The 18,519-nt window shown below is 49.3% G+C and overlaps 1 protein-coding gene across 1 annotated transcript; it reads right to left on the bottom strand.

The window, feature by feature from the left end:
* Window positions 1–592: 592 nt before the first annotated feature.
* TMEM37 (transmembrane protein 37) lies at window positions 593–10,336 on the bottom strand. Its single transcript, XM_075181220.1, has 2 exons — window positions 10,198–10,336; window positions 593–2,444 (listed from the first exon to the last, which is right to left on the bottom strand). The coding sequence occupies exons 1-2, from the start codon at window positions 10,216–10,218 to the stop codon at window positions 1,914–1,916; spliced, it is 552 nt and encodes a 183-aa protein (XP_075037321.1). The 5' UTR covers window positions 10,219–10,336; the 3' UTR covers window positions 593–1,913.
* Window positions 10,337–18,519: the final 8,183 nt, after the last annotated feature.

Below are 18,519 nucleotides of genomic sequence, written 5' to 3'. Positions count from 1 at the left end.
TGATCATTTGTGGGCAGCGTTTGGGCAGAATGAGTGCGGGGGTTACTTTGTCCCACTTTCGGTATCTAAATGTTGGGAGTTACGCCATTGTGATGAACTGGTCTTATCGCCCAACATCAATGCCAACTTCACTAACGATCTTATTGCTGAATTCATGCAAATCCCAGCAGCCAAGTAGCAGAATCTAGCGGAAAACTGGGGCTGTTACCGCAGCAAAGGGGGAGGGGGGGGCAACGCCATATTAATGGCCACGGATTTGTAATGAGCTTTTCAACAAGCAAATATAAGTGTGATGTGTCCACGTAGTGTATGTTATGTCATACACAGTCTGGGTGGTTGCAGCATTATATTATTTATATTCTGTGTCATTTCATAAAGTCTTGTGAATGCTGAGAAATCTGTATTAGAAGAAACGTAACTTTAATATGTGAAAATCATGTTTCTCCTGTAAATAAAGCAGGAAATGTCCGTCTTGATCTGTTGACTTTAAATGACATTTACAGAACTTTTCCCAATTCCACCCAAGTTTGTCTCATTCCGCAGAATCAATTCTGAAATATTTCAATACTGGATAATAAATAAGAAACTTACAGCTAATGAAACACATTTATTCTTATTAGACAGAGAGTTATCAGGGCTCAGTCTTCCCAGATATTTATGATAATTGCGTGTTGTCTACTGTGTAATCCTCCTCTGAACTAGGAAGAAAGTCTCATAAAACTAATTAGAACTTAAAGCTGCGTTACCACCTATTCTCTCAATGTTACCCACCTGCCCCTTGTTCCCAACTCTCCGTGAATAGTCTCACAAGCTGGACGGAAACTGGGGCGAGATCCGCGGACTATGGGTGTTCCAGTGTGTGTGGGGGGGGGGGGTGTCTGAGCCCGGAAGACCAACCAGAAGTCGGTATCACGGACAATGAGGCTTCTGATTGGTCCTCTCACTCACAGCCGACCTGCCAATCCTCAATGTTGGGACTGTTCTGTATTACAGAAACGGAGGGGAAAGACAGCGACACACAACAGACGCCCCGGAATATTCACCACTTGGATGTCTGTGGTCGGCCGACAGCCTCACGGTTTATTATGGACAGAAAACTACTTGGTGACTTTTAATATCCATATAATGTACAATAGAGAGTGCATTATTCCATATAGAACATCGGAGAAGTTTATCTTCATTTGCGCCCACAGTCGGCAGTCAGTACTGAGGCTGCAGAAGGAGCTGGGTGTAAATTTATCACCCTCGTAAGTGATATGAGGGTGATACCACCCAATCGGAGGCCGCAGACCTAATATATGCCCCTGTCCACTCATCCAAATGCCCCATAGATGTTATACTACCTCTGTAAATACAATCACGCTACAAGTAACAATACAATAATGGAACAGAGAGTTCAGCGGATAATCACAGACTGATTGCTGAGTAAATCTACTTCTACAACATTATCAAATATATATTCTGCTGTACATAGTATTACATTATGTATATGCTGGACTCTTACAGAACATTGTATTACATTATGTTGTAGTTAATGGAGTGATCTTGGATTTCGGATCAATTATCAAATTTCAACATTAAAATCCATAAAAAAATTCAAAATTAAAGATTGTATATTTATAAAGTGCCAATTTGTTCCTAAGGCCACATTTCAGTTATTGTGCTGTATATTGCTGGAGAGCAACACTTATCAAACTGGGATCTGTGGGATCTTCTACTTTAGAACGTTCTATAACACCCAGGACGAGAGTTATTATGAGCGTAATGTGTTCTCCTTGTCAGACGCCCTCCGCTCCTCGCTCTCGTATTCCCAGCGACACGTGTCCTGTGTGAACGGCAGAAAAGAAGGAGGTGGATGGGGCTTAAGCAGTGTCTCTTGCCGCAAAGCTCTGGGCTTATACAACTTGCAGAGCTCATGCAATAAGATGGTTGAAGTAAAGTCCACTGGCCCCATTCAGGAAGAAGAGGAAAACTCCAAGGAACTGGCACCAGAAGGTCAGTGTGAACGTGCTATGGATGGCGTAGTCGTTCAGGAAGAAGACATAGGTCAGGGTCCCTGTAGAGGAGAGGAAGAAAGAGACCAAAAGCATCACCGAGCCCATATTCCACTTCTTGTGGGAATGACCATCATCACAGAGCTGAGAAACCATCAGCAACTCAAGTCCGAAAATTGCCAGAACTACAGCCAAGGTCACGGTTGTGCGGACCACGACCATCACTCTGCTCAACTTGGCCAACTCCAGGCTGCATTGTGGCTCAGCGTCCTTCCTGCACGTGTCCCACACTCCGAAAAGTTGTTCACCAGGCGCTGAGAGCCACTGACCGTCACACACAGAGATAGATGACAGGACTATGGCTGTTCCGGCACTAAGTGAAATCATAACACGCAGGAATGTCACAAAGAACATCCGAGAACTGAGCTGAGGCCGCGTGGTCTTCTGCAACTGCAAGGAAAACATTACCTTTAGATTGTAATGTTTTAAACTCTAAACAATCACAAGTGCACATCATTTACTATTCCTTGGGTTTTGACTGTCCATCGTTATAATGTTCACTACCATAATCTCTTCATGTTACAACACTTCGATGTACCATGTATAAATACTACTATATCACTTACACGCAGGGGAGCCGAGGGGTGGGGGGGCAGGTACAATGTTTCGGGGCCCGGGATTGCCTATGGACCCTCGTCTGACTGTGTAGTGGGAGGAGCCACCAACCTGTTGTGGCTACACTCCCTTCAGCAACTTGGAAGGACCCCAAGTAACTAAACAAATAAGGACCCCACTAACATCCCCCTCTCCTCTTCTCACTGCACTATAGACCACTAACATCCCCTGACCCTCTCCACACTGCACTATAGACCACTTAAATCCTCCGACCCTCTCCACCCCCCACTATAGACCACTAACATCCCCTGACCCTCTCCACACTGCACTATAGACCACTAACATCCCCTGACCCTCTCCACACAGCACTATAGACCAATAACATCCCCCTCTCCTCTTCTCACTGCACTATAGACCACTAACATCCCCCGACCCTCTCCACACTGCACTATAGACCACTTAAATCCTCCGACCCTCTCCACACTGCACTATAGACCACTTAAATCCTCCGACCCTCTCCACACTGCACTATAGACCACTAACATCCCCCGACCCTCTCCTCACTGCACTATAGACCACTAATAGACCCCAACACCTCCGTTCTGCACAAGATCTACGTCTCTCCTCCACTCTCATCACATCCTCCCATTCTCGGTTACAGGATTTTTTCCGGGCTGCACCCACGTTGTGGAATTCCCTCCCACGCACAATAAGACTTTCCTCTAGTCTTCAAACCTTCAAGCGTTCACTGAAAACCCACCTCTTCAGACAAGGTTATGAGATTCCTCAACCATCATCTTAATTTCCCTAGATTACCCTATTATCATCCTCTACACAGCTAACGCAAGGCAACAACCTTCTGACCAACATTGCAACACACAGCCCACTCAATACTTTTACCTTTGCAGTCTGGCTGGTCCATTGTGCAATATGATGTAGCACATGCCCCTGTGTTTCTAACTCCCATTGTCCTATAGATTGTAAGCTTTCGAGCAGGGTTCTCTTACCTCTCTGTCAGTATGTATTACCCAGTATTGTCTTATTAATGTTTGTTCCCAATTGTAAAGCGCTACGGAATTTGCTGGCGCTATATAAATAAATGTTGATGATGATGATGAACCCTCTCCACACTGCACTATAGACCACTAATATCCCCCAACCCTCTCCACCCCCCACTATAGACCACTAACATCCCCTGACCCTCTCCACACTGCACTATAGACCACTAACATCCCCCGACCCTCTCCACACTGCACTGCACTATAGACCACTTAAATCCTCCGACCCCCTCTACCCCACACTGTAGACCAATAACATCCCCTGACCCTCTCCACACTGCACTATAGACCAATAACATCCCCTGACCCTCTCCACACAGCACTATAGACCAATAACTTCCCCCTCTCCTCTTCTCACTGCACTATAGACCACTAACATCCCCCGACCCTCTCCACACTGCACTATAGACCACTAACATCCCCGACCCTCTCCACACTGCACTATAGACCACTAACATCCCCGACCCTCTCCACACTGCACTATAGACCACTTAAATCCTCCGACCCTCTCCACACTGCACTATAGACCACTAACATCCCCCGACCCTCTCCTCACTGCACTATAGACCACTAATAGACCCCAACACCTCCGTTCTGCACAAGATCTACGTCTCTCCTCCACTCTTATCACATCCTCCCATTCTCGGTTACAGGATTTTTTCCGGGCTGCACCCACGTTGTGGAATTCCCTCCCACACACAATAAGACTTTCCTCTAGTCTTCAAACCTTCAAGCGTTCACTGAAAACCCACCTCTTCAGACAAGGTTATGAGATTCCTCAACCATCATCTTAATTTCCCTAGACTACCCTATTGCCATCCTCTACACAACTAACGCAAGGCAACAACCTTCTGACCAACATTGCAACACACACAGCCCACTCAGTACTTTTACCTTTGCAGTCTGGCTGGTCCATTGTGCAATATGATGTAGCACATGCCCCTGTGTTTCTAACTCCCATTGTCCTATAGATTGTAAGCTTTCGAGCAGGGTTCTCTTACCTCTCTGTCAGTATGTATTACCCAGTATTGTCTTATTAATGTTTGTTCCCAATTGTAAAGCGCTACGGAATTTGCTGGCGCTATATAAATAAATGTTGATGATGATGATGAACCCTCTCCACACTGCACTATAGACCACTAACATCCCCCAACCCCGTCCTCACTGCACTATAGACCACTAACATCCTCCGACCCCCTCCACACTGCACTATAGACTACTAACATCCCCCAACCCTCTCCACACTGCACTATAGACCACTAACATCCCCTGACCACCTCCTCACTGCACTATAGACCACTAACATCCCCCGACCCTCTCCACACTGCACTATAGACCACTAACATCCCACGACCCTCTCCTCACTGCACTATAGACCACTAACATCCCCCTCTCCTCTTCTCACTGCACTATAGCCCACTAACATCCCCGACCCTCTCCACACTGCACTATAGACCACTTAAATCCTCCGACCCTCTCCACACTGCACTATAGACCACTAACATCCCCGACCCTCTCCACACTGCACTACAGACCACTAATATCCCTCGACCCTCTTCTCACTGCACTATAGACCACTAACATCCTCTGACCCTCTCCACACTGCACTATAGACCACCAATCTCCCCCGACCCTCTCCACACTGCACTATAGACCACTAATATCCCCCAACCCTCTCCACCCCACACTATAGACCACTAACACCCCCGACCGTCTCCACACTGCACTATAGACCACTAATATCCCCCAACCCTCTCCACACTACACTATAGACCACCAATCTCCCCCGACCCTCTCCACACTGCACTATAGACCACTAATATCCCCCAACCCTCTCCACACTACACTATAGACCACTAATATCCCCCAACCCTCTCCACACCGCACTATAGACCACTAACACCCCCGACCTTCTCCTCCCTGCACTATAGACCACCAATCTCCCCCAACCCTCTCCACACCGCACTATAGACCACTAATATCCCCCAACCCTCTCCACCCCACACTATAGACCACTTCTATCCCCCGACCCTCACCACACTGCACTATAGACCACTAACATCCCCCGACCCTCTCCACACTGCACTACAGACCACTAATATCCCTCAACCCTCTCCTCCCCACACTATAGACCACTAAAACCCCCGACCCTCTCCTCCCTGCACTATAGACCACCAATATCCCCCGACCCTCTCCACACTGCACTATAGACCACTAATATCCCCCAACCCTCTCCACCCCCCACTATAGACCACTTATATCCCCCAACCCTCTCCACACTGCACTATAGACCACTAACATCCCCCGACCCTCTCCACACTGCACTACAGACCACTAATATCCCTCGACCCTCTCCACCCCACACTATAGACCACTAACATCCCCCGACCCTCTCCACGCCGCACTATAGACCACTAACACCCCCCGACCCTCTCCTCACTGCACTATAGACCACTAACACCCCCCAACCCTCTCCACACTGCACTATAGACCACTAACATCCGCAGACCCTCTCCTCACTGCACTATAGACCACTAACATCCCCACAACCCTCTTCACACTGCATTATAGACCACTAATATCCCCCAATCCTCTCCTCACTGCACTATAGACCACTAACACCTCCCAACCCTCTCCACACTGAACTATAGACCGCTAATATCCCCCGACCCTCCATACCGCACTATAGACCACTAACATCCCCCGACCCTCTCCACACTGCACTATAGACCACTAACACCCCCCAACCCTCTCCACCCCTCACTATAGACCACTAATATCCCCCAACCCTCTCCTCCCTGCACTATAGACCACTAACACCCCCCAACCCTCTCCTCCCTGCACTATAGACCACTAACATCCCCCGACCCTCTCCTCCCTGCACTATAGACCACTAACACCCCCCAACCCTCTCCTCCCTGCACTATAGACCACTAACATCCCCCGACCCTCTCCTCCCTGCACTATAGACCACTAACACCCCCCAACCCTCTCCTCCCTGCACTATAGACCACTAACATCCCCCGACCCTCTCCACCCCTCACTATAGACCACTAACATCCCCCGACCCTCTCCACGCTGCACTATAGACCACTAACACCCCCCGACCCTCTCCTCCCTGCACTATAGACCACTAACACCCCCCGACCCTGTCCTCCCTGCACTATAGACCACTAACACCCCCCAACCCTCTCCACCCCTCACTATAGACCACTAACATCCCCCGACCCTCTCCACGCTGCACTATAGACCACTAACTTCCCCGAACCCTCTCCTCCCTGCACTATAGACCACTAATATCCCCCAACCCTCTCCATACCGCACTATAGATCACTAACATTGACTGAGACTGGCACCGTGCATTAGGTTACAGTAACCGCTACTGAGGTAGTGACGTAGACACTACACCCAGCTGTATATATGGGGTAAGAGAATTGTTTTTCACACTGTCCAGGACAAATCAACAAACAGTAACAAGCTCCGGGATTACTGGCAGTATTTCATATAAACATGTTTTCCTGGTGTTGGTACCGTCTGTGTTGCCTTTTGTTGTGTTCAGTCCTCTGGAGGGTTTGGCAGATATTCAGGATTAGAGTTAGAGAGGGAACTGGAAAGAGGATTAGCAAATTTCAGATGTATTACTGAGACTTTAATCCTGGAGAAAGTTTGTTAGTAAAAGTCAGTGGTGTTTGAGCCGCATTCTGAATGGTTAATGGAGAAAGAGATTTTCTTTTTCCAAACACAACTACTCCCAGCTGTCAGAGTGGTAAAGTTTCATAACAAACAGTAACTATTGTGATTGGCTTCTGTATTCTTGGTCCTATCCCATAATAAATGCTCTGGAATAATGTGTCCCGGCTGTAACCCCAATAACTAAGCAGCAGAGACCCCACATTCTCTGGAGATTGGGTAATAATATAATACTTGGAGAGCAGTGAATGTAAATCATTTTCTTTGAATCAGGAAAATTTCCAGTATTTTTAAATCAATCTTTTAATATCTAATTGTAGCCGATAATTATAATGTGTATAATAATTGCAGTAAATAAGGAAAGTTACTCAATAAATTTACACATCCATGGGAAGAGCACCTTTATAACAGATAAATAAAAGTTGCAGTCTGGCGCTGGGCATAAGGTCTCTTCTATTACGTGGCTGTAATCTGACTTTCCATTGGCAGATGTCTCCGTCCTAGGAGAGATCTCAGTGTTTCTCCAGGTCATTGTTCTACAGTCAGGTTGTAAATGTCGCCCTATGCCCGTGTACTGCGCTTAATGACCCCATAAAACCAGGAGTCGTGTTGTAAACCAGCTGTAAACAGAACAACCCGCTGTCCCATGAGGACATATAAGACATTTGGGGTTTATAATAGATCAACAAAGGTCAAAGTCAAAAGTTCAAGATTTCTTCTCAAAAAGATGTCTACTGACGTTATATGTAGAACTGTGTGTATAGGACATATATCCTGTATATGTATATAATGTATATTATATATGTATAACTGTATGTATATTACATATATGTAGAACTGTATGTATATTACATATATGTAGAACTGTGTCTATAGGACATATATCCTGTATATGCATAGATGTATATAATGTATATTATATATGTATAACTGTATGTATATTACATATATGTAGAACTGTATGTATATTACATATATGTAGAAATAGGAGGTATCCGTATAGATCAGTCAGCAAAGGGAATTGGATTTATTCACCTATATGAGTTTGAGCTGGATTCGTATTATCCAGGGCCCCTAAGTGAATTCTGCCCCCTACTGGTCAAATTATTGTGAAAGATGGTAAAACAATTCCACCCAAACCTTCCATAAATTGAACACAAACACAAACTATTGCAGACCCGCGTTTTCGCCATCTGTGTGTTGTACATGGACGGCAGATGTCTGGGACCCTCTGGATTGGGTGAATCATTGGAACACAGGTATGAAATATCTTGCAATTATATTTAACTTATGGAACTCTAAACTTAGTCATTAACATTACTTAAAAGGACTAATGATGACTGGAGGTTACCACCCTACCCTGCCCCTGTTATATACAGTGCTACCATTCCCTTCCCCTGTTATATACAGTGCCACCATTCCCTTCCCCTGTTATATACAGTGCCACCATACCCTGCCCCTGTTATATACAGTGCCACCATACACTACCCGTTATATACACTGCCACCATACCCTGCCCATTATATACAGTGCCACCATACCCTGCCCCTGTTATATACAGTGCCACCATTCCCTTCCCCTGTTATATAGAGTGCCACCATACCCTGCCCCTGTTATATACAGTGCCACCATACTCTACCCCTGTTATATACAGTGCCACCATACCCTGCCCCTGTTATATACAGTGCCACCATACACTACCCCTGTTATATACACTGCCACCATACCCTGCCCGTTATATACAGTGCCACCATACTCTACCCGTTATATACAGTGCCACCATACCCTGCCCGTTATATACAGTGCCACCATACACTGACCATGTTATATACATTGCCACCACACACTGCCCCTATTATATACAGTGCCACCATACACTGCCCGTTATATACAGTGCCACCATACCCTGCCCGTTATATACAGTGCCACCATACCCTGCCCCTGTTATATACAGTGCCACCATACACTGCCCCTGTTATATACAGTGCCACCCTACACTGCCTGTTATATACTGTGCCACCCTACACTGCCCCTATTATATACAGTGCCACCATACCCTGCCCGTTATATACAGTGCCACCATACACAGCCCCTGTTATATACAAGGCCACCATACACTGCCCCTTATATACAGTACCACCATACACTGCCCCTGTTATATACAGTACCACCCTACACTGCCCCTGTTATATACAGTACCACCATACCCTGCCCCTGTTATATACAGTGCCACCATACCCTGCCCCTGTTATATACAGTGCCACCATACCCTGCCCCTGTTATATACAGTGCCACCATACCCTGCCCCTGTTATATACAGTGCCACCATACCCTGCCCCTGTTATATACAGTGCCACCATACACTGACCTGTGAGATTAGATTACACATATGCGGTGCAGTTAGTGAGTCAGACAGCAGGGGGCGCGCTGGCTCCGCAGTTGGGATACAGTCACCAGCGCTCTAATCAGATGTTTGTTTTGTCAAAACAAGTTTTGTAACAATAGCGAATTTCCAGAGATCACAACAATGGTGCAAATGTATTGTCAGGAAACTGCCGATCTCTCAGCCCGAGGGTTCTATGTATTATTCTCTCTCACTGATAATTAGCTGTATACAGATCTTATAGGGAGAGTGAAAGTATCTTCATGCTGAGAACCCAGAATCAGCTGACCCCAGACCCCCCCTGCCCCCGGTATAACCCCCCCAGCACACACACACACACTGGGGTATACACAGACCCCCTCCTGTCCTCATTCTGCTTCTCAGAGAGAAGTTGTGAGAAGTTTCTGAAGACATCGGAGATGAGCTGAGTGTGGTCTGTGCCCCCCGGGCCCCCTACCTGCACTCCTATGGCTGTCATCTCGGAGCCTCCACCTCTGGGGATAGACAGACTGAAGTCCTGTGTGGGGCAGGTGACAGATATCACATTATGGGCTGGGAGCAGCACTGTGGCTGATTCAGCAGTTCTGCCCTGGGAGGAGGAGGAGGGGAGGGGGGGTAGGGTTATGAGAACTGTTATTGCTGCAATACTCTTATACCAGAAGTATGCATTGATAACCACTGGTTCCTGATAATATTGTGTTATTACCACTTTTATAGATAATTACTATCTATGCAGCAATTCTGCAATACAGCATCAGCTGTGATACTTATATCTGTGCAAATAGCGCATGTTCTGTGGAGGAGCCAGGGGCTGATGGGATGAGTTGGTCAATCAGGACACATATAATACAGACAGTACCGCTGTCCCCTCACTCTCAGGACACATGTAATACAGACAGTCCCGGTGTCCCCTCACTCTCACGACACATGTAATACAGACAGTCCTGGTGTCCCCTCACTTTCAGGACACATGTAATACAGACAGTCCTGGTGTCCCCTCACCCTCAGGACACATGTAATACAGACAGTCACGGTGTCCCCTCACTCTCAGGACACATGTAATACAGACAGTCCCGTGTCCCTTCACCCTCAGGCCACATGTAATACAGACAGTCCCGGTGTCCCCTCACTTTCAGGACACATGTAATACAGACAGTCCCGGTGTCCCCCCCCCTCTTAGGACACATGTAATACAGACAGTCCCGGTGTCCCCTGACTCTCAGGACACATGTAATACAGACAGTCCCGGTGTCCCCTGACTCTCAGGACACATGTAATACAGACAGTCCCGGTGTCCTCTCACTCTCAGGACACATGTAATACAGACAGTCCTGGTGTCCCCTCACCCTCAGGACACATGTAATACAGACAGTCCCGGTGTCCCCTCACTCTCAGGACACGTGTAATACAGACAGTCCCGGTGTCTGACCATTAAGAGCTGAATGTTCCCATCACGAGACAGAGTGTAATACTGAATGTGTAACCATTTCAGAGGATGTATGAGGAGTGGGTGTTAATGTACCCTCCAGTCACTGCGTGTGGTTGTGGGGTGCACGTTCCCCTCCTCTCTAGCTCCTGGGTGTGGATGACCAGAGGGTGATGTGCAGGTGTTGGACACAGGTGATGTATTTTGGTGCAGGATAATAAAAGTCACAGTAATTTGGGCACCAGAACATCTGTCACAAGTAGAACATCTTTATTTACACTTCTCTTCACCCCGGCACAATCCCTGACGAGCCGATATCGTTACATGTGCAGCTCCTCCAGCACAGATCTCACATCACAGGATGGTACAACAGCCATCCCATCTCCTCAGCTCTCTTCCACCATTCCTGAGGGTACTCGCCGAAATGATGACGGGCAAAACCTCTCCCACATCCAGGGCATTGTCTCCATGTGTCCCCCATGGGCTCTCACTGTGATCCTGCAGCCCCTCCTGGGTCTCTCAGGGTCTCACACTGTGTCTTCGGCAATCACTTCTCAATGGTCTCATTACCAAACTTTACTGCGGCCCCTCTGCTTGGGACAGAGATCCCCCCCCATTTTTCCTGACAGGTGCTCTTCTTTATTATTATGGGGTTGACCCTCCCTCTTTTTATTTACAGGCACATTGAGGTTGTTTCTCTCCCCAATCACTTATATTCTCAGTCATGCGGTAATTTGGCCTCTTGTGCATTGGGCTACGGCCCCACTCCCAGGGGGGATTCTGGGACCCCCTCTCCTCCAGCTGTCACTCTCCTCAGCTCATACCAGTCTTATGTTACTAAGCACCCGTTCCTGGCGTCCCCTCTGGCTCCAGGTGTGGGGGCCCCACATTCAGAGACCGGGAGGTGTTAGTACCAGAGGGGACATTACATTTAGGAGGAACGGTTTTAGTGTCTGATAGGAAGAGAATACAGTACGAACGGATGAATAACAGATGACATTTGTGGAATAAGCTACGGGATGGACGAGTGAGACAGAGGCTACGAGGGGTGAATGTGACAGGGCGAGAGATCGTCTATAGTGTTAAGTGGAGGAAGGAGACGGATGTAGTTAGTGATGGGAATGATGTGATTCCAGACATAGGGTAAGTTGTACGAGGGAATGTAGGTGTGGAAGGTAAAGAGCATTGGATGAAAGTGATTGGTCGATATGAGGGAGGATGAGGAGAAAGGAGCAATAAGGAGTGCGGAGAGGATGCGGTTGTGGTGTTATACAAGGGTGAGCGGTTGTGGTGTTATACAAGGGTGAGCGGCTGTGGTGTTATACAAGGGTGAGCGGCTGTGGTGTTATACAAGGGTGAGCGGCTGTGGTGTTATACAAGGGTGAGCGGTTGTGTTATACAAGGGTGAGCGGCTGTGGTGTTATACATGGGTGAGCGGCTGTGGTGTTATACATGGGTGAGCGGCTGTGGCGTTATACATGGGTGAGCGGTTGTGGTGTTATACAAGGGTGAGCGGCTGTGGTGTTATACAAGGGTGAGCGGCTGTGGTGTTATACAAGGGTGAGCGGTTGTGTTATACAAGGGTGAGCGGCTGTGGTGTTATACATGGGTGAGCGGTTGTGGTGTTATACAAGGGTGAGCGGCTGTGGCGTTATACAAGGGTGAGCGGCTGTGGCGTTATACAAGGGTGAGCGGTTGTGGCGTTATACAAGGGTGAGCGGTTGTGGTGTTATACAAGGGTGAGCGGTTGTGGTGTTATACAAGGGTGAGCGGTTGTGGTGTTATACAAGGGTGAGCGGTTGTGTTATACAAGGGTGAGCGGCTGTGGCGTTATACATGGGTGAGCGGCTGTGGCGTTATACAAGGGTGAGCGGCTGTGGTGTTATACATGGGTGAGCGGCTGTGGTGTTATACAAGGGTGAGCGGTTGTGGTGTTATACAAGGGTGAGCGGTTGTGGTGTTATACATGGGTGAGCGGTTGTGGTGTTATACAAGGGTGAGCGGTTGTGGTGTTATACATGGGTGAGCGGTTGTGGTGTTATACAAGGGTGAGCGGTTGTGGTGTTATACAAGGGTGAGCGGCTGTGGTGTTATACAAGGGTGAGCGGTTGTGGTGTTATACATGGGTGAGCGGTTGTGGTGTTATACATGGGTGAGCGGTTGTGGTGTTATACAAGGGTGAGCGGCTGTGGCGTTATACATGGGTGAGCGGTTGTGGTGTTATACATGGGTGAGCGGTTGTGGTGTTATACAAGGGTGAGCGGCTGTGGTGTTATACATGGGTGAGCGGTTGTGGTGTTATACATGGGTGAGCGGTTGTGGCGTTATACAAGGGTGAGCGGCTGTGGCGTTATACATGGGTGAGCGGTTGTGTTATACAAGGGTGAGCGGCTGTGGTGTTATACATGGGTGAGCGGTTGTGTTATACAAGGGTGAGCGGCTGTGGTGTTATACAAGGGTGAGCGGTTGTGGTGTTATACATGGGTGAGCGGCTGTGGTGTTATACATGGGTGAGCGGTTGTGGTGTTATACAAGGGTGAGCGGCTGTGGCGTTATACAAGGGTGAGCGGCTGTGGTGTTATACAAGGGTGAGCGGTTGTGGTGTTATACAAGGGTGAGCGGCTGTGGTGTTATACAAGGGTGAGCGGCTGTGGTGTTATACAAGGGTGAGCGGTTGTGGTGTTATACAAGGGTGAGCGGCTGTGGTGTTATACAAGGGTGAGCGGTTGTGGTGTTATACAAGGGTGAGCGGCTGTGGCGTTATACATGGGTGAGCGGTTGTGGTGTTATACAAGGGTGAGCGGTTGTGGCGTTATACAAGGGTGAGCGGTTGTGGCGTTATACATGGGTGAGCGGTTGTGGTGTTATACATGGGTGAGCGGCTGTGGTGTTATACATGGGTGAGCGGCTGTGGTGTTATACATGGGTGAGCGGCTGTGGCGTTATACATGGGTGAGCTGTGGTGTTATACATGGGTGAGCGGTTGTGGCGTTATACAAGGGTGAGCGGTTGTGGTGTTATACATGGGTGAGCGGCTGTGGTGTTATACATGGGTGAGCGGTTGTGGCGTTATACAAGGGTGAGCGGCTGTGGCGTTATACAAGGGTGAGCGGCTGTGGCGTTATACATGGGTGAGCGGCTGTGGTGTTATACATGGGTGAGCGGCTGTGGCGTTATACATGGGTGAGCGGTTGTGTTATACAAGGGTGAGCGGCTGTGGCGTTATACATGGGTGAGCGGCTGTGGCGTTATACAAGGGTGAGCGGTTGTGGTGTTATACAAGGGTGAGCGGCTGTGGTGTTATACAAGGGTGAGCGGTTGTGGCGTTATACAAGGGTGAGCGGCTGTGGCGTTATACAAGGGTGAGCGGCTGTGGTGTTATACAAGGGTGAGCGGCTGTGGCGTTATACAAGGGTGAGCGGCTGTGGCGTTATACAAGGGTGAGCGGTTGTGGCGTTATACATGGGTGAGCGGTTGTGGTGTTATACAAGGGTGAGCGGCTGTGGTGTTATACATGGGTGAGCGGTTGTGGTGTTATACAAGGGTGAGCGGCTGTGGTGTTATACATGGGTGAGCGGTTGTGGTGTTATACAAGGGTGAGCGGTTGTGGTGTTATACATGGGTGAGCGGTTGTGGTGTTATACAAGGGTGAGCGGTTGTGGTGTTATACATGGGTGAGCGGTTGTGGTGTTATACAAGGGTGAGCGGCTGTGGTGTTATACAAGGGTGAGCGGCTGTGGCGTTATACATGGGTGAGCGGTTGTGGTGTTATACATGGGTGAGCGGTTGTGGTGTTATACATGGGTGAGCGGCTGTGGTGTTATACAAGGGTGAGCGGCTGTGGTGTTATACAAGGGTGAGCGGTTGTGGCGTTATACATGGGTGAGCGGTTGTGGCGTTATACATGGGTGAGCGGCTGTGGTGTTATACAAGGGTGAGCGGTTGTGGTGTTATACATGGGTGAGCGGCTGTGGTGTTATACAAGGGTGAGCGGTTGTGGTGTTATACAAGGGTGAGCGGTTGTGTTATACAAGGGTGAGCGGTTGTGGTGTTATACATGGGTGAGCGGTTGTGGTGTTATACATGGGTGAGCGGCTGTGGTGTTATACAAGGGTGAGCGGCTGTGGCGTTATACATGGGTGAGCGGTTGTGGCGTTATACAAGGGTGAGCGGTTGTGGTGTTATACAAGGGTGAGCGGTTGTGTTATACAAGGGTGAGCGGTTGTGGTGTTATACATGGGTGAGCGGTTGTGGTGTTATACATGGGTGAGCGGCTGTGGTGTTATACAAGGGTGAGCGGCTGTGGCGTTATACATGGGTGAGCGGTTGTGGCGTTATACAAGGGTGAGCGGTTGTGGTGTTATACAAGGGTGAGCGGTTGTGTTATACATGGGTGAGCGGTTGTGGCGTTATACAAGGGTGAGCGGTTGTGGCGTTATACAAGGGTGAGCGGCTGTGGCGTTATACATGGGTGAGCGGCTGTGGCGTTATACAAGGGTGAGCGGCTGTGGCGTTATACATGGGTGAGCGGCTGTGGCGTTATACATGGGTGAGCGGCTGTGGCGTTATACATGGGTGAGCGGTTGTGGCGTTATACATGGGTGAGCGGCTGTGGCGTTATACAAGGGTGAGCGGTTGTGGCGTTATACATGGGTGAGCGGCTGTGGTGTTATACAAGGGTGAGCGGCTGTGGTGTTATACAAGGGTGAGCGGTTGTGGTGTTATACAAGGGTGAGCGGCTGTGGTGTTATACAAGGGTGAGCGGCTGTGGTGTTATACATGGGTGAGCGGCTGTGGTGTTATACAAGGGTGAGCGGTTGTGGTGTTATACAAGGGTGAGCGGCTGTGGTGTTATACAAGGGTGAGCGGTTGTGGTGTTATACAAGGGTGAGCGGCTGTGGTGTTATACAAGGGTGAGCGGTTGTGGTGTTATACAAGGGTGAGCGGCTGTGGTGTTATACATGGGTGAGCGGCTGTGGTGTTATACAAGGGTGAGCGGCTGTGGCGTTATACAAGGGTGAGCGGTTGTGGCGTTATACATGGGTGAGCGGTTGTGGCGTTATACATGGGTGAGCGGCTGTGGTGTTATACAAGGGTGAGCGGTTGTGTTATACAAGGGTGAGCGGCTGTGGTGTTATACAAAGGTGAGCGGTTGTGGTGTTATACATGGGTGAGCGGCTGTGGCGTTATACAAGGGTGAGCGGTTGTGGTGTTATACATGGGTGAGCGGCTGTGGCGTTATACAAGGGTGAGCGGTTGTGGTGTTATACAAAGGTGAGCGGCTGTGGTGTTATACATGGGTGAGCGGCTGTGGCGTTATACAAGGGTGAGCGGTTGTGGCGTTATACAAGGGTGAGCGGCTGTGGCGTTATACATGGGTGAGCGGCTGTGGCGTTATACAAGGGTGAGCGGCTGTGGCGTTATACAAGGGTGAGCGGCTGTGGCGTTATACAAGGGTGAGCGGCTGTGGTGTTATACATGGGTGAGCGGCTGTGGCGTTATACAAGGGTGAGCGGTTGTGGTGTTATACAAGGGTGAGCGGTTGTGGCGTTATACATGGGTGAGCGGTTGTGGCGTTATACATGGGTGAGCGGCTGTGGTGTTATACATGGGTGAGCGGCTGTGGTGTTATACATGGGTGAGCGGCTGTGGTGTTATACATGGGTGAGCGGTTGTGGTGTTATACATGGGTGAGCGGTTGTGGTGTTATACAAGGGTGAGCGGTTGTGGTGTTATACATGGGTGAGCGGTTGTGGTGTTATACATGGGTGAGCGGTTGTGGTGTTATACATGGGTGAGCGGTTGTGGTGTTATACAAGGGTGAGCGGTTGTGGTGTTATACATGGGTGAGCGGTTGTGGTGTTATACATGGGTGAGCGGCTGTGGTGTTATACATGGGTGAGCGGCTGTGGTGTTATACATGGGTGAGCGGTTGTGGTGTTATACATGGGTGAGCGGCTGTGGTGTTATACATGGGTGAGCGGTTGTGGTGTTATACAAGGGTGAGCGGTTGTGGTGTTATACAAGGGTGAGCGGTTGTGTTATACAAGGGTGAGCGGCTGTGGCGTTATACATGGGTGAGCGGCTGTGGCGTTATACATGGGTGAGCGGTTGTGGTGTTATACATGGGTGAGCGGCTGTGGCGTTATACAAGGGTGAGCGGTTGTGGCGTTATACAAGGGTGAGCGGCTGTGGCGTTATACATGGGTGAGCGGCTGTGGCGTTATACAAGGGTGAGCGGCTGTGGCGTTATACAAGGGTGAGCGGCTGTGGCGTTATACATGGGTGAGCGGCTGTGGCGTTATACATGGGTGAGCGGCTGTGGCGTTATACATGGGTGAGCGGCTGTGGCGTTATACATGGGTGAGCGGCTGTGGCGTTATACATGGGTGAGCGGTTGTGGTGTTATACATGGGTGAGCGGCTGTGGCGTTATACAAGGGTGAGCGGTTGTGGTGTTATACATGGGTGAGCGGCTGTGGTGTTATACAAGGGTGAGCGGTTGTGGTGTTATACAAGGGTGAGCGGCTGTGGTGTTATACAAGGGTGAGCGGCTGTGGTGTTATACATGGGTGAGCGGCTGTGGTGTTATACAAGGGTGAGCGGTTGTGGTGTTATACAAGGGTGAGCGGCTGTGGTGTTATACAAGGGTGAGCGGTTGTGGTGTTATACAAGGGTGAGCGGCTGTGGCGTTATACATGGGTGAGCGGCTGTGGCGTTATACAAGGGTGAGCGGCTGTGGCGTTATACAAGGGTGAGCGGCTGTGGCGTTATACAAGGGTGAGCGGTTGTGGCGTTATACATGGGTGAGCGGCTGTGGCGTTATACATGGGTGAGCGGCTGTGGCGTTATACATGGGTGAGCGGCTGTGGCGTTATACATGGGTGAGCGGCTGTGGCGTTATACATGGGTGAGCGGTTGTGGCGTTATACATGGGTGAGCGGCTGTGGCGTTATACAAGGGTGAGCGGTTGTGGTGTTATACATGGGTGAGCGGCTGTGGTGTTATACAAGGGTGAGCGGCTGTGGTGTTATACAAGGGTGAGCGGTTGTGGTGTTATACAAGGGTGATCGGTTGTGGCGTTATACATGGGTGAGCGGTTGTGGTGTTATACATGGGTGAGCGGCTGTGGTGTTATACATGGGTGAGCGGTTGTGGTGTTATACATGGGTGAGCGGCTGTGGCGTTATACATGGGTGAGCGGCTGTGGCGTTATACAAGGGTGATCGGTTGTGGCGTTATACAAGGGTGAGCGGCTGTGGCGTTATACATGGGTGAGCGGCTGTGGCGTTATACAAGGGTGAGCGGCTGTGGCGTTATACAAGGGTGAGCGGTTGTGGCGTTATACAAGGGT

The sequence above is a fragment of the Mixophyes fleayi genome, chromosome 7 (genome assembly GCF_038048845.1).
Source record: "Mixophyes fleayi isolate aMixFle1 chromosome 7, aMixFle1.hap1, whole genome shotgun sequence".
NCBI classification, from domain to species: domain Eukaryota; kingdom Metazoa; phylum Chordata; class Amphibia; order Anura; family Limnodynastidae; genus Mixophyes; species Mixophyes fleayi.
Note: the sequence above shows the minus strand (reverse complement) of the source record. Positions and strands in the feature narration are given on the sequence as shown.